This window comes from Drosophila simulans, chromosome 2R (genome assembly GCF_016746395.2).
Source record: "Drosophila simulans strain w501 chromosome 2R, Prin_Dsim_3.1, whole genome shotgun sequence".
Taxonomy (NCBI): domain Eukaryota; kingdom Metazoa; phylum Arthropoda; class Insecta; order Diptera; family Drosophilidae; genus Drosophila; species Drosophila simulans.
The window spans coordinates 10,166,963-10,191,526 of NC_052521.2; the positions used below are offsets into that span (position 1 = coordinate 10,166,963).

The following is a 24,564-nucleotide window of genomic DNA, read 5'->3' on the forward strand; positions in this document are numbered from 1 at the left end:
AGTTGAGCGCCCCAATCCCAGCCAAAATCCCAAACCAAAGCGAGCACTCGACAATGTTGGATTAGTTAGTCGTCTTGTATTTCTTCGCGGCTAAGGTGGCACTGGGCACATAAAATTAAGTTACATTGCTAAAACTGGAATAGAAGCTATGGATCATAATGACCAGTCTAATTGCGAGACAATCCGATAATGGTCAGTATGTACATGAAGATGTTAATGATGTCCAGGTAGAGGTTTAGAGCGGCGAAGATGTATTCCTCAGGACTGATGGAGTACTTATGATTACCACCCAGCATCAACTGGGTATCGTACACCAAGTATACGGAGAAGAGCAATGCTCCCAAGGAGGCATAGACCAGTCCGATCACCTTGCCCGGAATGAAGATAGCGATGATGCCGAAGATGATGAAGACCACCAGACAGGCCACCAATACTCCTCCGCACATCGTAAAATCGTACTTCGTTTGCAGGGCAAACAGGGTGAGTCCCAGGGCCACCGCAGCCGTAATTCCCACTGCCATCAGGACCTCATCAGCCTCATACTGTCCGGCGACCATACCCAGAAGGAACGACTCCGCCACGGTGAACAGGAAAAGGAAGATGAAGTTGAGAGGCGTCTTACGGCGTACACTTTCGCAGCAGGCCATGCAGATCATGGTCACGATAAGAACGACCTGAATTTAGGAATAGGGAGTATATTCGTATTCAATATTTAGCAAAAAAGTCGTAAAAACTTACCAAGGCTATCCAAAACAGTGCCGGATTTTTTTGCACCCATTCCTGCGAAGCTTTCGAGAACGTAAATACACTAACAAAACCGAAAGTGATCAGCAATTGGCACTAGAAATAGAACGATATCAAAATTAGACTGCAGGAAGTCAATAAATCTTGAAGTCTTTAAAGTGACCCAAAGCGGAAAAGTAGTGATCCAAATACGTTTATAGTTTGGACAATTTGAATTTATGTTTTCTTTTTCAGTTCAAATATCAGCACTTACCATCAATATCAAGTAGACCTTCCGGATAAAACCTTTCCGGATGCTCTGGTCATCGAAGGCGAAGCTCTTGTCCGCTTCCGCATCTGTGTATGCGCCAGTTTCATCGCCTGCGTGGTTGGAAGACAATTCAAGGAAGCAGGAAAATTAATGCAATGACTAACCGTACTGAAAATGATTGTCGCTGCTCATGGTTAAATTGCTATGACTAAACTTTAGTCACTTAAGTTACTATGCTCTCTTTGGCCGACTGCCGGCAGCGTGCTAGTGTTTCAGCTTAATGGAACCGAATCGCCCTTTCTAGGTGTTCCCATATGGACGTATGAGTTGAGATTAGCCGGTTACCGGCTCTTATCACAGCCCCACACTTCTACTCTAGATAAGATTTGTGTATTGATGTCGGTGAGTAACTGATATTGCCACCATACAATTTCAAAATGGTTGTTCACTCTCCCTTCGATTGGGTGAATCAGTGTTTTTGGGCTCATACAGAAACCTTTTCAGCTGTCTTATCAGATGAAAATGCGCCGAGAGAGATATATTTTTTCGACTCTTACGGAGAGGAAACGATGCAGTCAATAAGCTTTCTACAATAGCCAAATCGATTATCTAATCTAGAGCACCTTTCCGCAGCCAATTTGGTTTCGGTTCAGCCCAATCCGGGCGATACTTGCCTTGCTGGTAGTGATACATTTTATAGCTACGCCCTGCTGGAATTCACACGAACTACTGAACAGGTGGCCGGGTCAAACGCATGATATGGGGCCAACCCGAAATTAAAACACCCGGACTTCTTTCTGTGGTGGTGCAGATAACAAAGTTAACTTAAGCAATGATAAAGCAAAAATGCAGACGATAATGGTCTGGAGTCCAGAAGTAATCCAACCACCGGCGTCGCTCTGCCGTCGCAGACTAAAGTTGCATCTGGCGGTGGTGGCTGGCTGGTTGAACTGGATGAACCACTGACGGAAGCCCCACAATGCAGGGGTCTGTGGCTTTAATAAATAGATGCGCTTTATTGTTGACTTTAAACTCAGTGTCGCTGCAGGGTTCGGTACTTGATTCATAGTTGAAAATCGGGATTCCTTGGTTATTACACACGGTTAAGTTTTTAGGTTTTAACAACTGCAAGCCAACTTGCTTATATGTATATTCTCACATAAATATGTTTATACGTGACTATTTATTGTTGTTTCGTGTATCTGAATGGCATATCATTTGGTATACATACATATTTATAATTTTCTTTTTAAATTTGGAAATATCCACTTGGTTTGCGCCTCAACTTAAGCAAGAATAAAACATACATAACAAAAAGTTAGTTCATATACCCTTAGCTGACATTTAGAACTAGAAGGAAACGGGAAATTGGCAACACAACACGAAGTAGATAGATTTGTAAGTATTTGAGTAATTCGTTAGTTGAAGATTGCCTCCACTGGGGGAGCACACCGATGAGATTACGCGACAACAATATTCGTGTATTCCAGGCTACTGAATAACCCGATTAAACTGTAAACAATATTTGGAAATAGAGCGGAACTTAGTCGCGCGATGCTCCGATTATAGTCAGAATGTACATGAAGATATTGATAATGTCCAGGTAGAGGTTTAGTGCCGCAAAGATGTACTCCTCGGGACTGATAGAGTACTTGTGCTCGCCGCCCATCATTAACTGTGTGTCGTAGATGAGGTAAACGGAGAAGAGCAGCGCTCCAATCGAGGCGTACACCAGTGTTATGATCCTTCCCTTGACAAAGATGGCCACGATGCCGAAGATCAGGAACACCACCATGCAGGCGATCAAAATACCGCCCATCATAGTAAAGTCGTACTTGGTCTGCAAGGCGAAGATCGTTAGGGCCAAGCAAACCGCTGCTGTTATGCCCACCGCCATGAGAACCTGGAAAACAGATATCGTTTGATTTTACTACATATCGTACTTAAATCAAAGTACTCACCTCGTTCGGCGCATATTTGGTTGCGGAAACTCCCATTAAGAACGACTGAGCTGCTGTAAACAGACCCAAGAATATGAAGTTCGTCGGAGTTTGGCGGCGCACACTTTCGCAGCAAGCCATAGACAGCATGGTTACTAACATCACGCCGAGGGCAACCCAAAAGAGCCACATGTTATTCCTGGCAAAGGTTTTTGTGCCCTCGTGGAATACAAACAGGGCAACAGCTCCAAAAGTGACGATTAGTTGTCCCTAACGACAAAGAATTGTTAATTAATTGTACATGCCTTCTATGTAGAATTATCTTAAGCTCACCATCAGAATCAGGTACACCTTACGTATGAATCCGCGACGGATGCTTTGGTCGTCAAACGAGAAGTTCTTGGGCTGGCTCTCCGGATCATCGTAGGCTCCGTAGCCGCCAGCAGATGGTGGTGGTTGGATGAATCCCGGCTGGGGAGCATAACCTCCCGGTGGAGGGCCCTGTCCGTAGGGCTGTGGATAGGGTTGAGCACCTCCTTGAGCATAGGGTGGGTAGCCTTGTGGCGGTCCTTGAGGTGGATAGCCGCCCTGAGGTGGATATCCACCATATCCTCCCTGCGGGGGATAACCGCCGCCATAGTTGTACTGCTGGTTGGGATCTGCGGAATAAGACATCTCGTTTTAGTTTGTCATCTAAAAAGGTGCTACCAACGCGTTCGCTACAGCAATCTGTCTACCAAGAACTGTAAAATCTAAATGAAACGCTTCGCCGTGACGAAGAGATGCGGTAAACCAAGAAACAATCTCGAGCAAATATGTACATACAACCATGATAAGAAGGGACAAGTACGATGTGTAAAGAGAGAGAGGTAATGGAAATGAATCAGCTCTGGGAAATTACTGAGCATTCAACGGGTCGACAAGCCCCGGGACGAACAAAAGCATGCGATCTGAAAACGGGTAAGCTGTAACACTCGCTTAGAAGTTAAGAAGATTGAACCTTGGTATTGGGGATACTGGGGAACACTTTGCCAGGACATTCTCGAGGGACTTCGCTCTAGGGATTTCTATGTAATTCCGAAACCGCTGTGGAGTAAACTTAGATCCAAAAAAGAATGTTAGTACGGCTTGTCCTTATTCCACTCACCTTGCATTGTTTCGTTGTTGTTTTACCTGCAAAGACAGATGATAAGCAATCATTAGCTAATTTAATTAGTGTCTAAGAAAAGTGCACACCCTTTGGTGGCATGCAACTTTAATTATCAATCAATTTGCCACTTGAGTAATGCCTGAGAAACTTCGGCACCGTTTGGTTTGTTGTGGCCCCCATGACGTGTACCTCTCAAGCTTTATGGTGTGGGTTCTCCGTAAATAGCTGGGGCCATTTATGAACCTTACCTACACGTTGAACCGCGAGCTTAAGCGCTTTAACCAAGTCGTAGCTATTAAATTAGTTCAGCCGGAGCACCACCAGCGCAAATAATACATACACAGCAGCTCGGTGTAGGAAAAGTGGTGACTCACTTTTAGAAATTGCCAGCTTCTCGAAATTACCGGGAAATCACACTATTACAATTTTCTTAGACGTGACCTACTATCTCCCCATTATTCAAATTATGCTCTTTGGATGACTAATTACCTCTGGATTACGTTGCAATTTGATCAAAACAAACAATTGAATGTTGTTTTTCTGAATATTTGTTTTTTTTTGCTATAAATTAACAGAGATGTGCCTGCTGACTGTTATCGGAACGCAGCTGTAATTATCGTTGGGGGTGGAACTTATTTTTTTAGAAGGTGGTACATTTACAGACTACACTAGCCCGGCTTAAACATTATTGCGTTTAAATGCTATTTGGCTCGTACCACACTATGGTGCCTTTGTGGTAAGAAGCAAGCAAATACATTAGTCTTAAATTATATTCGTAGATATATGTTTAATACATACAGAGTATTGTAATTAAATTACGAATGCCTTTGAATTTTCCACTTAATTCTTAGGATGTTGAAATATGTAACGTCACAAATTCAGATATGCGCCACCCTGAAGCACGCAAGCAACCATCGATATATATCGATAGCCGCGATAGAAATCCTCTAGACTGCACCGCGCTGCTGGCATGTGCAATAGTACACGACGCTCGTGAAATCAATTCGTTTGTGTATTAAAAGGGCAAAATCTAGCTGGTAAGTCGAGTGCACTCGAATGCACCATTGAAATAATCAATAGGAGAAGAGACAGGAAGTGAATAGAATCGGTAAATGATCAGATAAAAGACCGCAAAGTTTAGGTTATGTGCGAGCCGCTAGACAAAGAGTGTTTCTCTGTCCCCAGAAATATTTGTGGACATATGGCTATTGGAGGAGGAGACTGGGTCACTGAACTGCAGTCCGGAAGCCAATGTCACTTATTCGCAAATGGGGCACTTCATCAGCCAAGTGCTATTTATAAAACCATGACGCAACGCACAGAATACTCCTCCTTTTTCGCCTGTTGCTCGCTTATCGAAACTGTGTGGTTTACGTTCTAGTTTTGTGACCCTCTTGTAAAATATACAACCCTTCCTTCCCTACAGCCGTTTTTGTGCATTCCAAGATGGTCGAGGAGAAAGAGAACGTGGCCAACGGGGAGCAGGTCTCCAAAAAGGGAGCCAAAAAGCTGGCCAAGGCCGCAAAGGTGAGAATCTTTGATTTGGGGACGTGGCGTGTTGTTATTTTTGAACCTCTGATAACAGCTTTAATCTCTATTTGTACAGAAAGCCGAACAAAAAGCGGAGAACGCCTCTGCCGCGGCGGCCAATAATGCTGGGGGCGATTCTGCCGAGGATCACGCCGCCGGACGATATGGCCTCTCCGAAATGATCCAATCCAAGGATAAACGCAGTGAACGCAACTTTGTCCCGGTATCGGAACTAAGCGGTCAGGTGGGCAAAGGACTTGTCTGGGTGCGAGGACGCGTCCACACGTCGAGAGCCAAGGGAAAGCAGTGCTTCCTCATCCTGCGGCAGCAGAGCAGCACGGTGCAGTGCATCCTGGCTGTCGGTGATGTTATCTCCAAACAGATGGTCAAATTCGCGGGAAAGTAAGTTATAAATATTCGACATGGCGATCGGTTATCTTAAGAGCCCTAACCCAAAAAAGCACAATATCGAATCTGAATTGCGCAGGTCATATAGATATTTTCATCATACTTTGATAAAATATTATTGCGTAGAATTTGTGTTGTTTGAAATTTATTAATTCATACTGATAAACATTATTATTTAAATACGTTTTAAGCTCAAAACTCTCTATTTTTTCAGTATCCCTAAGGAGAGCATCATCGATATTCAGGCCAAGCCAGTGGCGGTGTCCAGCAAGATTGAATCCTGCACAGAGCAGTCGCTGGAATTGTCCGTCGAGCAGATATTCGTAATTTCCCAGGCCAAGGCTCAGTTGCCGTTGCAAATCGAGGATGCATCGCGTCCCGAGAACGCCGAGGATGCGGAAGGTCTGAATATTCGCGTGAACCAGGACACGCGTTTGGACAACCGAGTGCTCGACCTGAGGACCCCGGCAAATCAGGCCATTTTCCGACTGGAAGCCGGAGTATGTCGCCTATTCCGCGATATTCTCACCGAGAAGGGCTTCACCGAGATTCACACGCCAAAGATCATTTCGGCGGCTAGTGAAGGAGGCGCCAACGTGTTCACCGTGAGCTACTTCAAGGATTCAGCCTATCTGGCGCAGTCGCCGCAGCTGTACAAGCAGATGGCCATCGCTGCCGATTTTGACAAGGTCTATACCGTAGGAGCCGTGTTCCGTGCAGAGGATTCGAACACTCATCGGCATTTGACCGAGTTCGTAGGCCTTGACCTGGAAATGGCTTTTAAGTATCACTACCACGAGGTGCTGCACACGATTGGCAACACGTTTACGTCCATTTTCAAGGGACTGCGTGACAAGTACGCCAAGGAAATCGAATCTGTTGGCCAGCAGTACAAGGTTGATGCCTTCAAGTTCCTGGAGCCACCACTGATCCTCCAGTTCGCCGATGGCGTGGCCATGTTGCGCGAGGCTGGTGTGGAGACCGGCGACGAGGAGGATCTGTCTACGCCCAACGAAAAGCTGTTGGGTCGCCTGGTCAAGGCCAAGTACGACACTGACTTCTACATCCTTGACAAGTTCCCGTTAGCGATACGGCCCTTCTACACGATGCCTGATCCAAACAATCCGGTCTACTCCAACTCTTATGATATGTTCATGCGCGGCGAGGAGATCCTGTCCGGCGCGCAGCGTATCCACGATCCCGAGTACTTAATCGAGCGAGCCAAGCACCATGGCATTGGTGAGTACCCCCTACACGTAGTAAATAACTCCTAAGGTCAGCTTAGTCACAAGATCTCTCGGTAAACAATGATAAGACTGCAATAAGAGAATAATATAAGTGTACAGCTCAAGTGCTAAAACTGTATCACATTTCAGATAAGAACTTCCACCTTGATCTACTTTATAAATACTTAATATTGACGCCGTATATATTTGTTTTCTAGATACCTCCAAGATTGCGGCGTACATCGAGTCCTTCCGCTATGGATGTCCTCCACATGCTGGTGGTGGCATTGGAATGGAGCGTGTGGTGATGCTGTATCTGGGACTGGACAACATCCGCAAGACTTCCATGTTCCCACGCGATCCCAAACGATTAACGCCTTAAACAAGCTAAACTCACACAACGTACTCTTTAGATTTGAATCCAATTCGATGAAACATTTGTTTAACTTTCCCTGTGACTTTCCAAGCATTCAGTTCTTTTTATTTTTACGCCAAACCCAATTGTGAGTGTTTTATCCTTCTTCTCAAGACTAACATGCTGCGAAGTTGTTAAACAACGAGAAAAATGTACGGGAAGACTGCCTAGAGTCAAATTTATTTGGAAACTCGTAAAAAATAAATATTTGCGCGTATGTTTTGTACTTTAATAATGGCTTTTAATATTTTGGTTGGTTATTTATAAGTGGGTAAAATATATAAGCTAACATGTAGCTAGAAATTTGTGTTTTTTTGTTGCATAGTTTTAGGGTTTGTAGAAAGGCCAGATTTGGTCTTATAGTTTATCCATATGCACTTGGTCAATGAGTTTTATTAATGATTTACTTTAAAGGTTGAAACCAAACCAGTTTTATTAAAAACCTCAAGAAAAGATAGTTCACCACTTTTGATTTGTCTAATTGAATTGTATTATAATAGAATAATATTCTCCTAATTTTTAAAATAAATAAGTGATATTATCTTTTCTTGAGGGCGGAGCAAACCCAAATATTATTATCTGACATTAGGATTTAGAAATTTAGTTTTTGATACAGGCTGTGTACTAACCATTATATTTTTATTGGTCATCATCTATAAGCTGACTACCTTGACTACTTTTGAGGATCTCCTAAATAGTCACCACTTAAAGTCCCGTCGGCCATGTCTTCTTTATCTGGAAATTTCTTTCTCAGGTTAAGCTCCCACATAAACATGGTTTTATTTCTAGCTTTCTCCGTAATTATAGAAGTTTCCCTCAACATGTTATGCGACATTGCTTAAACAACTTTTTGCACTTTAAACAAATTTCGATATTTAGTAAGGACAAAGCAAAAAATATAACCAGTAATCAAAACATATTAGCTGTCACTAAAACCAAGCTTTGTGTTCCGACTTTCCTAGAATTAGTAAATGAAAACCAAAGTATAGATCCTATATGGTCTGTTGTAAGGCTACCTTCCATGCTAACACGATGTCCATTTTGATATTAACCACAGATTTTTCAGCGTTTTTACACGTTCCTATCGACAATCTAACAATTAAAGGTGTAGTAGATCGTCTTTCACTTTTTCGCATCCACACCTTGTCAACACACAATCCGCGGCGAAATGAAGGCGAATGAACAGCACAATAAATTGTATTCATTTGCAATCAGATTATTATCAATACGAAAACTTCGCGGTTGAGGAGGGCTAGCGGCTTGGATGGGGACTGGAAAACAAGGATTGCGGGGGCACTGCAAACACTGTTGACACAGTTGGCGCATACTTTTCATTGCGGAAAGGCAAGGAAAGGAACAAAAGGACGAAGTAGAAGGCCCCGGATGAATGCGAATTCCTTTCAATCTGTTTGTCGAACTTTAAAATCAGAGAGAAACAGCAGGAGTTTCGTCTACTTGAGGACACAATTGAGACGCACTCCATTTTATTTTCACACCGATGTGGCATCGTTAGTTGGAAACCTGGAAACAACAACACAACGCTGAATGCGGCAGCAATCAAGTGGGCGGTGCTTGGCAACTGCAGCACACTAGTTGTCCCGCTCCCACAGCGGTCCAATGACTGCCGTGCGAGGGAGATGGCCCGATACAAGAAATTGCCATTTTGTTTTCAATGCCGCGGCGACTGCGCTGCTGTCGCGCTGCCCGCAAATGCATTGGATTTACCGCTCCTTTTGCCAGTTTGTTTTTTCTCTTCCGATTGAGCGGCAGCCGGAGCTCTCCGTGTTTTTCTCTCACCGCCGCGCGGGATTTCGATTTTCGGATTTTCGATTTCAGCGTGAACGAGAATATCGAAAAATTAAAACGAAACAAAACCAAAATCCCAGTGAGTGATCGCGGCAAGTGCAGTTCATTTGTTTTCCAAGTGCCACATCGCAAAGCAGAATAATAATTATAGAAATAGAGATTTCCGCGGATGCTGCAATTGCCAAAATAGTGCCGTTCTCCATCTCGTTTTCGCTCCGCTCTATCTCCCTCCCTCTCACTCGCTCTCGGGCCGGCAAGAATTTATGGAATTCGGCATTTTGTGGATTTAGCGAAAATATTTTCATTGAGTGCGCCGACCAAATGTTTGCTGCTCGTTTTCGGTTAAAAATAATCGCAGAAGCCCCTGCGCCAAAATCTCAAGAATTCACGTGCGAATTCCCCAGCGCGTATCACTTTAATTACTATTCAAATTAACAACAACAAAAAAACGATCAAACGAAAATTAAGTCAAGTTTTACCTTGACAAGAGTTGTGAAATTGTTGAATATTTTGCCAAAAGTGGACTGTAACGAGAATAAAGTTGATATACGCAAGCAACACTGAACATCTTATTGGATTACACTAAAAACATTCAAGTGGTAAGTACGGGTTTGATAAATGAGATGTCTAATTGGAGCACAGTCGTTTTCCTTCTGGTGCCATTATAATTTTAATAATTTGCCTACTTTATCGATTTGCATTTTGTTTTATTATGCACACGTTATGCTAAACGTCTAAAATTGTTAAGGTTAATTTATTATTTCAACTTAATTGGTTATATTGTTCCTATAATTTTTAATTGAATTGTAAAAAGGTACAACGTGAAAAGCTCTAAACAGTTAAGGATTAAAAAAAGGTTGTCAAATTGCTTCCGTTTTTTGTAACGGGAACATTATGGAGCTATAGTCATTTTATGTGATATGTCATAGCTACAATTATTCATTAAATTACGAATATTTTTTGTGACATGTTATTGTAATTCGCATGTCCCGACGGAGTTTAATTTAAAAATAATTCCTGTTGCCGTCGGAACTTAAATATATTTTCATATATTTCAGTAGCTTTTACTGTGTTCAATCCAATAGATTGTTCAACGTTTGGCATTCGCTCCTGTCGTTATTACATCAAGAAATAGTCAAAATTATAACTATTATTTATTTCCATTCTACAAAGCAGGTTAGCTTATAAATTTGCGATTTAATTCAAGATATATCTAAAAGCTAAAGCCAAGAATTAAAGCCAATTAAAGTAATTTCTTATTTTCCGACGGATTTATTGAACAAGTTTTTATTCACTTCGTTTATAAAACTGTTTATGAGCCAGTTTATTGGTTTTTATTTTGATCATTATTACTTTAGCTGTGAAAGTTTTCGTTTGTGGTTTTTTATAGCCATTTTCAGACTTGATGATGGTTTGTTTACATGCAATTGCTATTCAACACACATTTACGGTTCAAATAGTCACATCATTAAAGTCGGTTTTAACATAAATGCCAGAAATTGGCTCTTCAGCTTTGAATTTCTTACCACAATTAGCAAATTGTTAATGCCTTCTCCTGCACTTTTCTCCATTTTCCTTCCAGTTGGCAATTCTTCGTCGGAAACGCGGATGAGAAACGAAATTGACGTTCCAACGCCAAAGGGAAAAAAAACTGAAAAAATAGAAAACAACGACTAACAGCAATCAACAATGTGGAAATGATAATTGCAATTGCCTGCACAAGCAAACAAAGAAGAAAGAAGCAAGTGAAGAAAGTCGAAGAGCGACGAGGGGAGGAAACTGAGTCGAAAAGAAAAGGAAATTACCCACGAACGGGAATGGCAAATGCATAGAAAGAAGTTTGCGAAAAACAACAGAAACATAAACAAAAAAACAGACGAAAAGCAATTATAGCTGCTGCTGATACAAACGCGATGGTGTTTTACAATATGTAAATATAATTAGCCGAGCGGAGTTTTCATTCCAGGAATTTTGCCAGCCAACAAAAGAAATAAATACTACAACTGCTGCAGAAAAACTACAAGAAAAACAACAACAACACCAAAACACGCCTTGACTTGAAAGCCGGTTTTATAATTACTCCAAGTTTTAGCCCCCTTCCCGCCCCGCGCGCTCTCTATCTATCTATCCATCTATCTCGCTCTCCTCAGAGAGAGCATTCAATTTCAAGCCCCCGATACGATTACGAATCCAATTGGAACCACGCGTATTGGTATCACAATTCCCCGCTCAAGTGACAATACCAATTTAACTACCATCCATCGCCAAACCGCAAAAGCAGTGAGCCAGTGTGAGTGCAGTGCCAGTGCCAGTGCCAGTGTGTGTGTGGCAGTGAGTGGCAGTTGCAGTTGCAAGTGCGCTTGCCACTGCGACAATGGCAGTGTCCTGCCCCGAAGTTATGTACGGTGCCTACTATCCATATCTGTACGGGCGCGCTGGACCAAGTCGATCGTTCTACCAGTATGAGAGGGTGAGTACCGCAAACCATTCGTTTCGATTCGATTCGATTTGCCTCCCGAACTTTGAATATTTGGCCGGGTAATCAGGCCAAAACAACTGCATTCAGCTAACTCCTAGAGCTAGCTAAAGTTTTTTCAAAGCAATATTACTTAAAAAACATCACATTTTAAAGATTAGATTGATTTAAATTGACTTGTACTTGGCTTAAACTCCAAGCAGTCAGTAAAATGTTTATAATTTACATTTTTACAATCAGAAGAAGAATAGTTGTTTAGTTTCAGATAGTTAAATAGCTAATCCTTTTGAGCTTTGGCTGCTTTTAGGGATTGGATAATAAACTAAAATACGGAATTCGATAGCACAATTAAATAATGATAGTCATGTGAATGTGGTCACAAAAAATATGAAATTTTAGTCAGACGAGTTTTACTTATTCAGTTCGAAAGTTAATATTCGATGTTACTCAAAAAATAGTTCCCGTTTATAAGATTTTATAATTTTGTTAATATAAATGACAATTTTAATTGTATATTAACAATTATTGGTTTATTTTGAGTTCATTATCTTATGAAAACATTTTTAATCGTTGTTATTTTGTGTATAAGGTTAACTATAAATACCCGCAGGAATACCATTCAATTAATAAAAGTCACAATTTGTCTTTTTATAAGTAATAAATGAAGGATTTAAAATTAGAAATTTGATAGAAATACTGAAGGAAAAGAATCTAATAGATAGTAAAACAACACAGTATATAAAGGTCGACTCACAGAAATCACAACAATTTGAGATTATTTAACTTATTAGATCTATTAAATACTAATTACTCACTAATTTCATAAAATATCAAAGAAATGAGCTGAAACCGACCAGCAAAAGTGTTGGTGACCAAATTTGTATCTTGAACATTTTTGGCCAGCGAATTTTCGAGTTTAAGGCGTTGTGGTTTTTGTGGCTAACGCACGTACCAAGGTGTTAAACATTTCCAAATTTACAATTCTCCATACTTTTTGTAACTCCAAGTTAGTAGTTGAAATTGCTGACATAACTGTTTTTTAGTAAAAACCATTATTTGAAATGATAAGAAACAACGTCTGTTAAACAGAAGCAATTGAATAACTTGCTTAGAATTTTAATTAATCAAAGCTATTTATGGAAAATGTCAGTTATCGAGAAAAAACATTATTTAAAAAGGAACGACATGATTTAGTAGTTTAAGCGTTCTTAAATACTTATATTTTGTATTTCATGCGTTTAAGCTCACATTTGTAATTGCAAAATATAAATTTAAATAGTAAAGGCTCTTTGTGCAAGCGCAATTCAAAACTGGAATCCCATTTGTGCAACGCAAGTTTCTGTTAGCCAGCGCAAAGTGGCTCGCTTTGCATAAACACCGAGTGGCCAAAAGGAAAATCAGAAAACGTTTTGTAAAGACTCTTGTTCGTTCGTCTCCTTTTAACCAAGAACAAGTTGCAGGAGGAGCACTTGAAGGAGGGAAAGCACCGAGGATGAGTCACTTGGCCACCGCTGATTGATGGATACCTCTTTGCACTTTTGGCCAAGGCCAACGAAAGCTACTGTGTTGGCTGCGTCAATTTGTTTGGACGGTTTTGGCGGCTGAATAATTAGACGCTTCTAACAAATCATAAGAATTCACGCAGAACGCAAATCGATTTGGGAAACCCGAAAACAATAAAGAACCGAAAAAAAGAAGAGAAGTTGCCCAACTAAAGGGGCAACATTTCAAGGAATTCCGCGACTCAATGTTGGCTTTGTTTCGCCTCTCCCGCTTTTTGCTAACATTGATTTCGAAGATTTCGCTGTGATTTCTGTGACAAGTACAGAAAAGTTCTCACGATCCCAGGTTTCCAGTGTCCAGTTTCGAGGGCCAAAACTCCGGCCGACCATGGTCAAAAGGCGGCTGTGGCAGTGCGGCCAATATATCCATGAGGCAGTTGCCGTTGCTGCTGCCGCTGGGGCACAAAGAAATTCTTGTGTCGCAAGTTCCAATTATACAAGGCCGCGGCACCAAATCGAAATTGGCCTTTTATGTAAGTAACCGATACGACACGATTCTGATTCTATGCTTTTGCATGCCCATAAAGAGGGACCGCGATAAACCCGCCTGGATATTGCGGCTTCGGTTGCTCCTTTCTGCTCCTTTCTGCTCCACCGCCATGGAAGGCCAATCGCAGATTGAGTCAGCAGCTTTGGCTCCTCAGCTGGATGACCGGTTTATTTCGTCCCACAAACGCACAATCCTCGTCCGCCCTTTCGACACTTTGGCCAGCCAGCCAGCCAGCCAGGCAGTCCCGAAACCTAAAGTTAAACTAAAACAAATAAACAAACAAAAACCTTCGGCCGCTCGGTTAATTTATTGTGTGTATCGCCATTAGTTCTTGCCGATCTTGCAGCTCTCCTCGCCTACAACGCCATAACATAACCATACCGATTCGATCCTTGGGGCCTTTTGTCAACCGATCGCAGATAAACCAGGGAGCTGAATTCAAAAAACAAAAAACCAAAAAAAAAAAGCCAAAAGTTTTGGGGCCCGAAATTTTGTCGCTGGTTCGTCTGGCGATTCCCGGTGATTTATGCCGTGTGATCGAAGGTCTGACTGCTCGGCATAACCGAAATATCGCCTGCAGCTAATAACACTGCAGCAGATACAGATACAAGTACACAGGGAAAATGATACGTTGCTCAGATAGTTTAAATTAATTAATGGTCAGGGTGTGTACATTGAACTGAATATGATGATTACTGCACTTATGACCTTTATATGAAACTATGTACCTTATTAAGCAAAATATCTTTAGCAAAATATATTTAGCAAAATAGCATTAGCCATAAACAATGTTTTAAAACTTGAAGATAGATACCTGTGAATCAGCGCTTTTTAACATTTCAATTAAATATGTGACCGCACTCTTCACAAAGTTATAGCTTTGTTCAAAAGATGCATATATGTATATGCAAGATATTTCTTTCTGTGTGCCGCTTGCCGTGCAGATACATCTGCCGATGCGTTTGCGACCGTGCGTTTTGTATCTGTATCTGGGCATTGTTTCGCCTACGCTACTGCACTTGGTATTCGCGATTCGGGTTCCGCAACCGGAGGATTCCGCCCTCCAATTTGGACTGTCGTCGCTGATAGTGTTGGCCGATAAGGCGGAACGCATTGATTATGTGCTTAAGCCAGGTGACAGATGAAGATACTCGATCTGCCACATATTTGCGGCAAGTGCCTGTGATGCTGCAGCTTTTGCCGCAGCTGTATCTCAATCAATTTGTATCTGTATCTATTAGCAAGTATCTTTTGGCTGACTCAGCGCTTTCGTCTAATTAAGTGGCATGCCTCCTAACGGGCCAGCTGTTGTATCTACCAGATACTTGGCTCGTAAATCAGGGCTGCTGTCCGTGGACGCGTTGCACTCTTCTTGAAATGGTTCGTGCCCGGTTAACCCATTATTAACCCTTAGACACGATCATAATTGGCATGCGCCTACGAAATGGAGCAGGGCAGGGGTCGTGGTTCGCCCCGCTCGACTGGAAGTTAATGCTTAAATTTAGAACGATTTTCGGCTGCAAATGTGGCATAGCAGGGCAGGGGCAGGGGCAGGGGCAGGGCAACGATTGCCATGGGGTTATCGGCTAGGGAGCCACTAATGGGCTCATTAGGAGGGGGGACGGTCGAAGGTGTTGCTCGTAAATCGTCGCCAGCGCCGCATTATGTTTGACAGTCCGCTAAGCAGAAGATTGCGGCGTGATTATCGCCTTCTGGCCGCTCTCCTATTTCAGTTTCAGTTCACCTCCTCCCCAAACTCGAACCTCCCCCTTTTCCCCAGCCCATTTACCCATTTGGAGCGGTGCAACCTTGGCCCGAGTCCGTGATAATATGCGCCAAACGCTCGTAAATTTAATGGCCTCACTCGCGTTTTCCATCAACATAAATTTTCTTATTGTGTCATTTTCAATTTGCTGCAACGGGTCTCATAACTCATTACTCGCCCGTCGCCGGCCTTTCGGGAATCTGCCGGGAATATCCACTTATGAATCCAGAAATATAGTTTCAAAGGGGAGCGCGGTTAAAGCTGTTCAAACTACAATATAGTTTAATACTATTAAAAGAATGATTTGAATTCAAAATGAAAACACTATCTCCGATAAGAATCACTACTATTTTTAAGTTTAAACAACTAAGTATGAAGTTCCTTGGCATGAATAAAAAACTTTTTAAAGGTATCATATTTAAACTTATTAGAAAATTAGATAAAATTGCATAAAATCTTATATAACATCATCCAACCGTTAGAACCCATTCTCGACTGCTTAGATCTTAAATGTCACTGATCATTAGGAATCTATTCGCTTAACTTTAACTTTCTAACTTTAAAATTCTTGATAACAGCTAAACTAATAATTTGTAACATTTTCAGTTCAACCAGGATTTGTACTCCTCCTCGGGCGTCAACTTGGCCGCCTCATCGAGTGCCTCGGGCAGCTCCCACTCGCCCTGCAGCCCCATCCTGCCGCCCTCGGTGAGCGCGAATGCCGCTGCGGCGGTGGCAGCGGCGGCCCACAACAGTGCAGCGGCGGCAGTGGCGGTCGCAGCGAATCAGGCCAGCTCCTCCGGCGGAATCGGAGGCGGTGGACTGGGCGGCCTGGGAGGACTAGGCGGCGGACCGGCGAGCGGACTGCTTGGCAGCAATGTGGTGCCCGGGAGCAGTAGTGTTGGGAGCGTGGGACTGGGAATGAGTCCGGTGCTGAGCGGAGCGGCGGGACACTCGCTGCACGGTTCGCACAGGACGCACGCACACTCCCTCGCCCACGCACACACGCACCCGCACTCGCACACACACACGCATACGCACCAAACCAAAGAAGAGGACCTCATCGTGCCGCGCAGCGAAGCTGAAGGTGAGCAAGGATCACTTGGGTACACCACCTATGAGGGCGATCTAGAAACTTTACAAAAGTCATTTCAAACTATCAGAATATAAAGTTATTATTTAGTTTTAACTTTAGTGGAACTAAAACCGCGACTTTCCTTAATTAGTTACTAACGAAAGAGCTTATAATGAGAATAATCTTTTAAAAATCGATGTGTTGATTTATTTAACTTTAGAGATCGATCCCATTTAGCCCTTCCACTAATTAATACATTAGTGTCTCAATTAGTACATTATAAAGTTCAGCTCCAAAGGTGAAACTAATCTGAAAAGTATTACTACCAAAATGAAAGTAAAGTCGCTATAGATGTAATTAATTATTCATTAGCTAAACACTGTGTTTGCACGTGTTCGTTCGCTTTAAAACAATGCATTTTTTATGGGTTTTCATGTGCGTGTTTTCATTGATATTGTCAATGTCAATGTTTGCATAATATTTATTTTTTGGCAGCTCACTGAAAATTCATGCGGTTAAAAAAGCCCGATAGTCATCGCACACTCGTAGCTAATTAATTTGAAAATTCTTGAAATTTCCGACGAAGCACTCGCATTCCAAACCAGTTAGCATTCAATAAATTATATCATATTTTTCCCGTTGGCGAATTCGCCATTATTTTGCGATTATTTAATAGTTTTTCCGCTTTTCTCCTCGCTCTGTATGATTTCCCAGCACGCCTGGTGGGCTCCCAACAACATCAGCATCATAATGAATCATCCTGCTCCTCCGGTCCGGACTCCCCGCGCCACGCCCACTCGCACAGCCATCCGCTGCACGGTGGCGGCGGAGCGACGGGCGGTCCATCCTCAGCGGGCGGAACGGGCTCGGGGGGCGGCGACGGAGGCGGCACGGGAGCAATACCCAAGAATCTGCCAGCTCTGGAGGCGCCGATGGGCAGCGGAGGCGGCGGATTGGCCGGCAGTGGCCAGGGACAGGCTCAGTATCTATCGGCCTCCTGCGTTGTGTTCACCAACTACTCGGGCGACACGGCCAGCCAGGTGGACGAGCACTTCTCCCGCGCCCTCAACTACAACAACAAGGATTCTAAAGGTGAGTGCTAAAAAAATATGATAACTTATCAATTTAACTCTATCAGAGTTAAATAATACAACTTTTCCTTTGGTTAAATTAATTAGATTTAAATTATCATAGTCTATATAGGCTTTCTCAAGCATTTAAAATAAGAACTGGTATTTGTGTTAGTGCAGGATGATAATCAGCATGTTTTCCGTGCTCCCCCTACCCGTTTTTCACTCATTCGTGGCTCCAGTGAGTTGTGATCAAAGAACCGCTCGTGTCATGTACTTGTCCCGGCTGTCAGTTTGCGTGTTTGCCTCGATTTGCGGCACTGTCCCACTTGTGCCCCCAAAATGGGGGCATAATTAGGTGAAAAATGAGCCAGCAGTTCCAGCAAAGTTATTAAAATGTTCTCGGAAAATTTACAACAGGCAAATTATGCCTTTCGGAATGCATTAGTGTGTGGGAAAGAATGAGGTGGCTAAATCTAACAAAGAAAAATACACCATTTTCATTTTTGTGAAGTGGTTTTAATGTCTGGAACCACTTCTTGTGTTACCCCAAACTCAACTGATGACCTTGTATCGATGGGGAATATGTCGGTTAATGTGTGTAAACTTTGGGGGTGGGAGTATATAGTTGGGGCAGTAGCCTCATTTAGCCTTTCCAAAATGATGAAGAAGTTTTCACAACAAATCGATATGCCTTTAAACTTTTAAAAGTGCAAAGTTAATGCTTTGGTGTGTGGATGTACCCAAAGTTTAAGTTATATCAAAATATTGGGCATTTGACATGTATTTAAATCGAATAAAAATGTGTCTCAAATTTTAAGATTTCATTAAGATGCTCGCCTTTAATACATCTTTTCGTTCGAAAACTATGCAAAATATTTAAATTTTCGCCTCCACTCATTGTCAGCCATTCGTTTATAAGATAAAAACACTTTAGGATGGCACTTTGTTTTATCCCCTCCACAAGTTTGTGAAATGTCTGTGAATGTGAGTGTGAATGTGAATGTGAATGCGAACACTCACAAGCACTCACACCAAAAACGGGCGCACAATAAAACAAATAAATCAAGTTGCCACTTGCCACTCGCTTGTTCTTTCGATTTCAAAATTAATTACCTCCTTTAATGAAGATAAACGTTTCGTTTGTTCATGCCTGTCTGTTTTGCCTGTCCGTCTATCTGCTGCACACTATGTGCAACACGGATCAACGTTTATATATATGCATATATATGTGCATATATATAAAAATAACCCAACATGTGTGTTGCTTATTTTTTGTTTTGTTTTTAATTTTAATTGCCCTGTTGCAGTTTTGCCCAGCCATAACGAATTCAGGCTTGTCAAGTGAAGATTTTCATTATGAGCATCGATGCTATGCTGCTCGGCTAACTGGTGTCCATTGCTCAATCAATCTATTCCATTATCCTCGCATTTGAATGCCGAACAGGTGTTGGCAGTCGAAAAGCCTCTTAATGCTAATGTTTCGTACGTGCAACGCCCACTGGGTGATTATCCGGTTGCCGCCCCCTCGATTGGAGCACTTTGTGGCATATTCCTTTGCCACACCGCCAATTGCAGTTAAACCTGGGATTTTATTGAGTTTCTGTGGCTGCCATTGCCTCGATTTTCCCCCACCGATTTGCCCAATTTCCTTTCTGCTTTGAGGAAATGCCACCACTTTGATTGTGCGAAAATTCAGTTTCCATTCAATTCCCCCATTCGTTATGCGATAATTGGAAATTTTCCACAGGCTGCTTAACTACGAATTTACAGTGATTGGCTCGCCAAAATTTAAATCAAAGCCAGTAAAGTTTCCTGGAGCCAATTAACTGGCCAACAAATAAGCAAATACTAAATGAAATAACTTGGTTGAATGCTTATTAAAGCAGATATGGACAAATGATATGTTTCGATATATCATTTTTTATTTATGATTCAGATAAATAAACACTTCTTTATAAAGTATAAGTTTAGTAAAGGATAGCTTATTAGGTTTCCAAGAAATCATCACTTTTGTAGTCCAGAAATTCGTATAAAGATCTAACTTCAAAATATTTAAAAACCAAATATTCAAGTTGTCACCAAATGCAGTAGGGTGATTCGATTCAGCAAAATTCTTATTATTAGGGTGACGTTGGCATTTTTTCGCCAACTGCCGCACACTGGCACACATTGCCCATTTTAGAACTGCCCCTTAAAATACAGTTTTAAAATGCGAATGGGTTTTTGTTTAAATTTGTTTACTTTTACGCCTCTTGTTTTTGCCCGTTTTTTGTTGTCTGCTTAATGGTATTTAAAGTTCATTTTGGTCATTTGTCTATTTGAGAGCAGCGCGCACACAGTTGAACATTTACATTTGTGCGCTTAAAACTATTCAACATTTATATACATTTTTTTTCGAAATGCAATGCCCCGCGTCTATATGTATGTATGTGCTATATGCCCAGATGTATATATATATATGTACATATATATGTATGTATATATCGCTAGTTGGAATGTGCTATGAAATGTCGCCGGAATGCGATGCGGTCGATGCTGATGTTGTTGCTTTGGGTGCCAGTTGTTGTTGCTGTTGTCGGACGGTGGCAATGCCGAATGCCGCATAGATTCCTCATTACGATTTTAAAATGCATTTCAATTAACTGCTCCGCACAGTGAACCCAAACAGAACGAACCGAACCGAATCGTATCGAACCGAACCGATCCGAACCGAAAGAGGGCATCGCAGAAGATGACGAGATAGCAGAGCGGTAGGAACGGCACGCTTGCACTTTTCTCTGCTTTCCCCCGTTTCCCGATCCGTTTCTCGATCAAAAAATACCCGATTCATCAGGGCAGTCTTTCGTATTATTTTCATTTTGTTTCTCTGCCGCGAGGAGCATTTAATTAGATGCCCAAAGAATTCGATTTAAAATTCCTTGGCACCCGCTGCAGGCAGGAGAAACGTCTTTCCGAAATACAAAACAGAAACCGAAACCGAAACAGAGATACAGATACATTTGAAGATACGTTTGCAGATACGGATACAAGTGCAGGGACACACGGAAAAATATTGTGCTCTAAAGGAAATTAGAACAATTTAGATTTTACTTTAAAAACAAAATAAAAAGAGAAAGTGCACTAAATATAAGTAACATACTTTCAAAAAATAGTTTAAAGCATAGTTTCAATATATAAGGATTATACTTGTTCGTTTCGAATAGAAACTCACTAAAGTTTAAACGAGATACAACTACTGTTGATTTGATTTTAGTTTGAATACTCTATACTTGATTTAGAATGTTCATAGAGGATTAGGTTAGTTTTCTCTGTGCAGGAACGCACTATGCGTCAACGCTGGCGATCGAACCTTATCGGGTCATAAATCGCCACGCTCTCTTCATTAGGCCAAAAGGTGAAAGGTGGGGACAGGTAGTGCGGCTTTCGCTTTTGAAGCCGCTGGCTGAAAGTGAAATGCTAACTGAAGGAGCTGGAGAGGAAATATCTTTGGCAGTCTGCTTGTTTGCACATTAATGGGAATTCCACGGCCTCAGCTGAGCGAGTGAGTGAATGGCAATGGGATGATGACGACTTCTGGCTTCTGATACGGAAAAAAAAGGCACGCGGCATGGCATCCAGTATTCAGTAACCCAGCCGCACCATCGCCATCATCATCCGCATCCTCATACTCATCGTCATCAGCATGCATGGCACACTCGCCAACGTGCCGGCCAAAGTTGTCGAATCGCGACGGCAGCCAAGCACAAACATTACACATCCCCACAAGCACATCCACATCCACATCCACATCCTCCAGCCTCGTCCTCGTCCGCATCCTCAAAACTCCTCTCCAGTTGTTGGATATTTTTCTCTCGAATCGAGTTTGGAATGTTGTCAACGCAAATGCAAGCCTATGCAAGTTTTTGGTATCTCCTGCCGCTCAATTGCAGTGGCTATTTTTGGGCGCCCGGTCTCCTGAGGGAGCTCCATTACACATAATGGAGATGTCTTGCCCGGCTCCTGCTCCTTCTGCATCTTGTTGGCGGCGTCGCGCGATTTCATAAACGCGTAGATTTACAACCATTTAATACAAGTGATGATCCTGAACAACAGCGCGACAACGAGCACGAACGACAACCGAAAACATTCCGCTTAGTTATTTGCAACAGGCCATGGCGCCGCCACCGAGGCGGAGATTCAGACTGGGACTCCGTGGAGAGGGTCCAACCAATCCCGTAGCCGAGCCACAGAATCCCCCAAGACTCGTTCATCTGCCGGCTTGCCAGTTAATCATTGCCGCCAAGTGAATGGAAATTGCCCCGAGAGGCAAAAGCATAGCACCTCCTTCGAGTATATTTGCTGGCGAAAATTCAATGAAAAAGATACATATACACCTTCTTCAGCTATCAATTTATCTGTATAAAAGATGGTTCCTTTTACTAGTTACATAAATAGGTAGTGGTAGTATCTTAAGATACATGCAACACTGAAACAGCAAAGGTTGTGTTTGTTTAAGAACAAAGTAAAGTAAGGAAATTATTACTTTATTTTTCTTACCTGCTAATAGATGTTTGAGGATTTTCCTCCACTATTTTTGCTCCATTGTCCTGATAATCTTAGCGCGATTTAACAATAACTTGTGAACCATTATCATTATACGTATGCCCTAAACAACTCCCCCATTTTGCAATTGCAGAGAGCAGCAGCCCGATGTCGAATCGAAATTTCCCACCGTCGTTCTGGAACAGCAATTACGTGCACCCCATACCCGCGCCCACACACCACCAGGTGAGCACCCACCCAAGACCCATAACCAATAACAATGCCACGTCCAAGTGGTCAGTAGCCAGTTGCTAGTTGCCGATTGCTGGCGGTACGTGAGGCAATTACGACTGGAAGGAGCCTTCGATCCTGCCGCTCCTGCACATCCATGCTAAATAAGTTGTAATCCGATCGGATATCTGCTTGCAGGTTAGCGACTTGTATGGCACCGCGACGGACACCGGCTACGCCACCGATCCGTGGGTGCCGCATGCGGCCCACTATGGTTCCTATGCCCACGCAGCCCACGCCCATGCGGCCCACGCCCACGCCTACCACCACAACATGGCCCAGTACGGCAGTCTCCTCAGGCTGCCCCAGCAGTACGCCAGCCACGGTTCCAGGTGAGTAGATCCCCCGATCGGGCAACACACAGACCACGTCCTGACCTCTCGCCGGCTTCTCGTGTCTTACAGGCTGCACCACGACCAGCAGACGGCCCACGCCCTGGAGTACTCCAGCTATCCCACAATGGCAGGTGAGCCTATGAGCAGGGTTTTAGTTTACTAAATATGTATGTCGTTGAAAAAGAAACAATTCAAAGGGACAAATATATTAGTTAAGCGGTGATATATACAACATAATTTAGGATAATATGTGTTCACATAAGTGTAGTTCAATCGTAAGGAAGATTTTTTTAAAGTACTTAGGTATCTCGTACTTATAACACGTGATATGAAGGATAACTTGCAAGCCTTTCTGATTAAAATTACTTTATATATATATTACCTTAATCATAGATATATAAAGCTGATATCTCATAGCAATATATGAAGTTTTCTTATAAACCCATCCTATTTATTTTCCAGGCCTGGAAGCGCAGGTGGCGCAAGTACAGGAATCGTCGAAGGATCTTTACTGGTTCTAAACGCCACCTGGCGATGGAGGGCGCCGAGGTCCTTCGGCGAGTGTATAAACCGTGTCCTGGAAGATCTAAGGACGTCACCCCGGATCGAATACAATGTGCGACTTTGGGTCGGGATTTTGAGAGCGCTTCTTAAGCAAAACTGCAGTGTCTGTGTTTCTGTGTGAGCAAAACAATAACAAACGCAAAGGATTTTGAAATTTAATTTAATTTTACCATAATGTTTAACGTTAAACTATAATTCGTAAGCTTAAAAACACCTTGTAAACAAACGATTTTTCGCGCATTCGAGACCATTTTTTCCGCGTAATTTGATTTTGTAAGTTTAGCATCCCATATCAGCAATTTAGACACATACAATAATGACTATATACACTATATATATAAATATACACATAAATATATAATGGTATTCGTAATCAGCGTTGGTAACGTTTAATAATCGACATTTCTTGTATAGTTAACGCGAACTTTGACATACACTTAAAGCAACAACAAAGTTAGAATTTATTTTGTTTAAACTTCGATTTTTGCAAACTTCAACAAACTAGGATAACGAAAATCAAATTGAGAAAAAAGCAAAGCAGAAAACCCAATAAAAAAAAGATAAATAAAATAAAAAAACAAACACAATTTGAATACAATCAATAAACTGAGTGTGCGTTTCTAAGGGAGCGGTTCGATAAAGGTAAGAATTTTGGAGTTGATATAAACTTTAATTAGTTTGTGTGCCCATCTGCTAATGATTTCATTCCGATTAAGCAACGAAACACAATCAGATAAGCGGCCAAATTTCATAATCGTCGACTTTGAATGCTTTCCACGCCATTTAGCCAGGCGCCTTATTAATCTCGGGCTATTTATCATCCAAAACGACCCAGCACGACCCGAATCAAAACAAAAACGAAACGAAATGAAATGAAATGAAATCCCCAAAAGGAATCTCTTGCATAATTAATGAAAACACAAATCTGAGATAGTAGCCAAGT

The 24,564-nt window shown here is 42.2% G+C and overlaps 4 protein-coding genes and 2 long non-coding RNA genes across 9 annotated transcripts; 3 read left to right on the top strand and 3 right to left on the bottom strand.

Annotated features, from left to right (window-relative positions):
* Positions 1–56: 56 nt before the first annotated feature.
* LOC6734234 (protein lifeguard 1) lies at positions 57–1,802 on the bottom strand. 2 transcript variants are annotated; one of them, XM_002081227.4, is made up of 4 exons: positions 1,669–1,802; positions 998–1,104; positions 739–840; positions 57–674 (listed from the first exon to the last, which is right to left on the bottom strand). In XM_002081227.4, exons 1-4 carry the CDS (start codon positions 1,685–1,687, stop codon positions 168–170), a joined length of 735 nt encoding a protein of 244 aa, XP_002081263.1. In that variant the 5' UTR covers positions 1,688–1,802; the 3' UTR covers positions 57–167. The 2 variants fall into 2 exon arrangements, with proteins under 2 accessions (XP_002081263.1, XP_016027280.1); XM_016182200.3 differs by lacking the exon at positions 1,669–1,802 and adding an exon at positions 1,159–1,299 and having other exon boundaries at positions 998–1,080.
* On the top strand, positions 783–2,012 carry LOC120284480. Its single transcript, XR_005543763.2, has 3 exons — positions 783–920; positions 979–1,396; positions 1,499–2,012. It is a non-coding gene; the product is annotated as an uncharacterized LOC120284480 (long non-coding RNA).
* Positions 2,013–2,158: 146 nt separating this feature from the next.
* LOC6734235 (protein lifeguard 1) lies at positions 2,159–4,717 on the bottom strand. Of its 3 annotated transcripts, none has more exons than XM_016182195.3 (5): positions 4,574–4,717; positions 3,935–4,032; positions 3,268–3,593; positions 2,956–3,204; positions 2,159–2,897 (listed from the first exon to the last, which is right to left on the bottom strand). In XM_016182195.3, exons 2-5 carry the CDS (start codon positions 3,972–3,974, stop codon positions 2,538–2,540), a joined length of 975 nt encoding a protein of 324 aa, XP_016027282.1. In that variant the 5' UTR covers positions 3,975–4,032; positions 4,574–4,717; the 3' UTR covers positions 2,159–2,537. The 3 variants fall into 3 exon arrangements, with proteins under 3 accessions (XP_016027282.1, XP_016027284.1, XP_044778313.1); XM_016182197.3 differs by lacking the exon at positions 3,935–4,032 and adding an exon at positions 4,082–4,107 and having other exon boundaries at positions 4,574–4,709; XM_044922378.1 differs by lacking the exons at positions 3,935–4,032; positions 4,574–4,717 and adding exons at positions 4,082–4,107; positions 4,459–4,473.
* A 280-nt stretch (positions 4,718–4,997) lies between these two features.
* On the top strand, positions 4,998–7,895 carry LOC6734236 (aspartate--tRNA ligase, cytoplasmic). The gene is made up of 5 exons (XM_016167958.3): positions 4,998–5,121; positions 5,511–5,611; positions 5,691–6,016; positions 6,237–7,261; positions 7,467–7,895. Exons 2-5 carry the CDS (start codon positions 5,531–5,533, stop codon positions 7,628–7,630), a joined length of 1,596 nt encoding a protein of 531 aa, XP_016027287.1. The 5' UTR covers positions 4,998–5,121; positions 5,511–5,530; the 3' UTR covers positions 7,631–7,895.
* Positions 6,648–9,180, bottom strand: LOC120284481. Its single transcript, XR_005543764.2, has 2 exons — positions 8,680–9,180; positions 6,648–8,398 (listed from the first exon to the last, which is right to left on the bottom strand). It is a non-coding gene; the product is annotated as an uncharacterized LOC120284481 (long non-coding RNA).
* A 737-nt stretch (positions 9,181–9,917) lies between these two features.
* LOC6734237 (protein vestigial) lies at positions 9,918–23,712 on the top strand. Its single transcript, XM_016167959.2, has 8 exons — positions 9,918–10,068; positions 11,052–11,939; positions 16,369–16,849; positions 17,552–17,929; positions 22,586–22,677; positions 22,861–23,054; positions 23,127–23,188; positions 23,520–23,712. Exons 2-8 carry the CDS (start codon positions 11,844–11,846, stop codon positions 23,576–23,578), a joined length of 1,362 nt encoding a protein of 453 aa, XP_016027288.1. The 5' UTR covers positions 9,918–10,068; positions 11,052–11,843; the 3' UTR covers positions 23,579–23,712.
* Positions 23,713–24,564: the final 852 nt, after the last annotated feature.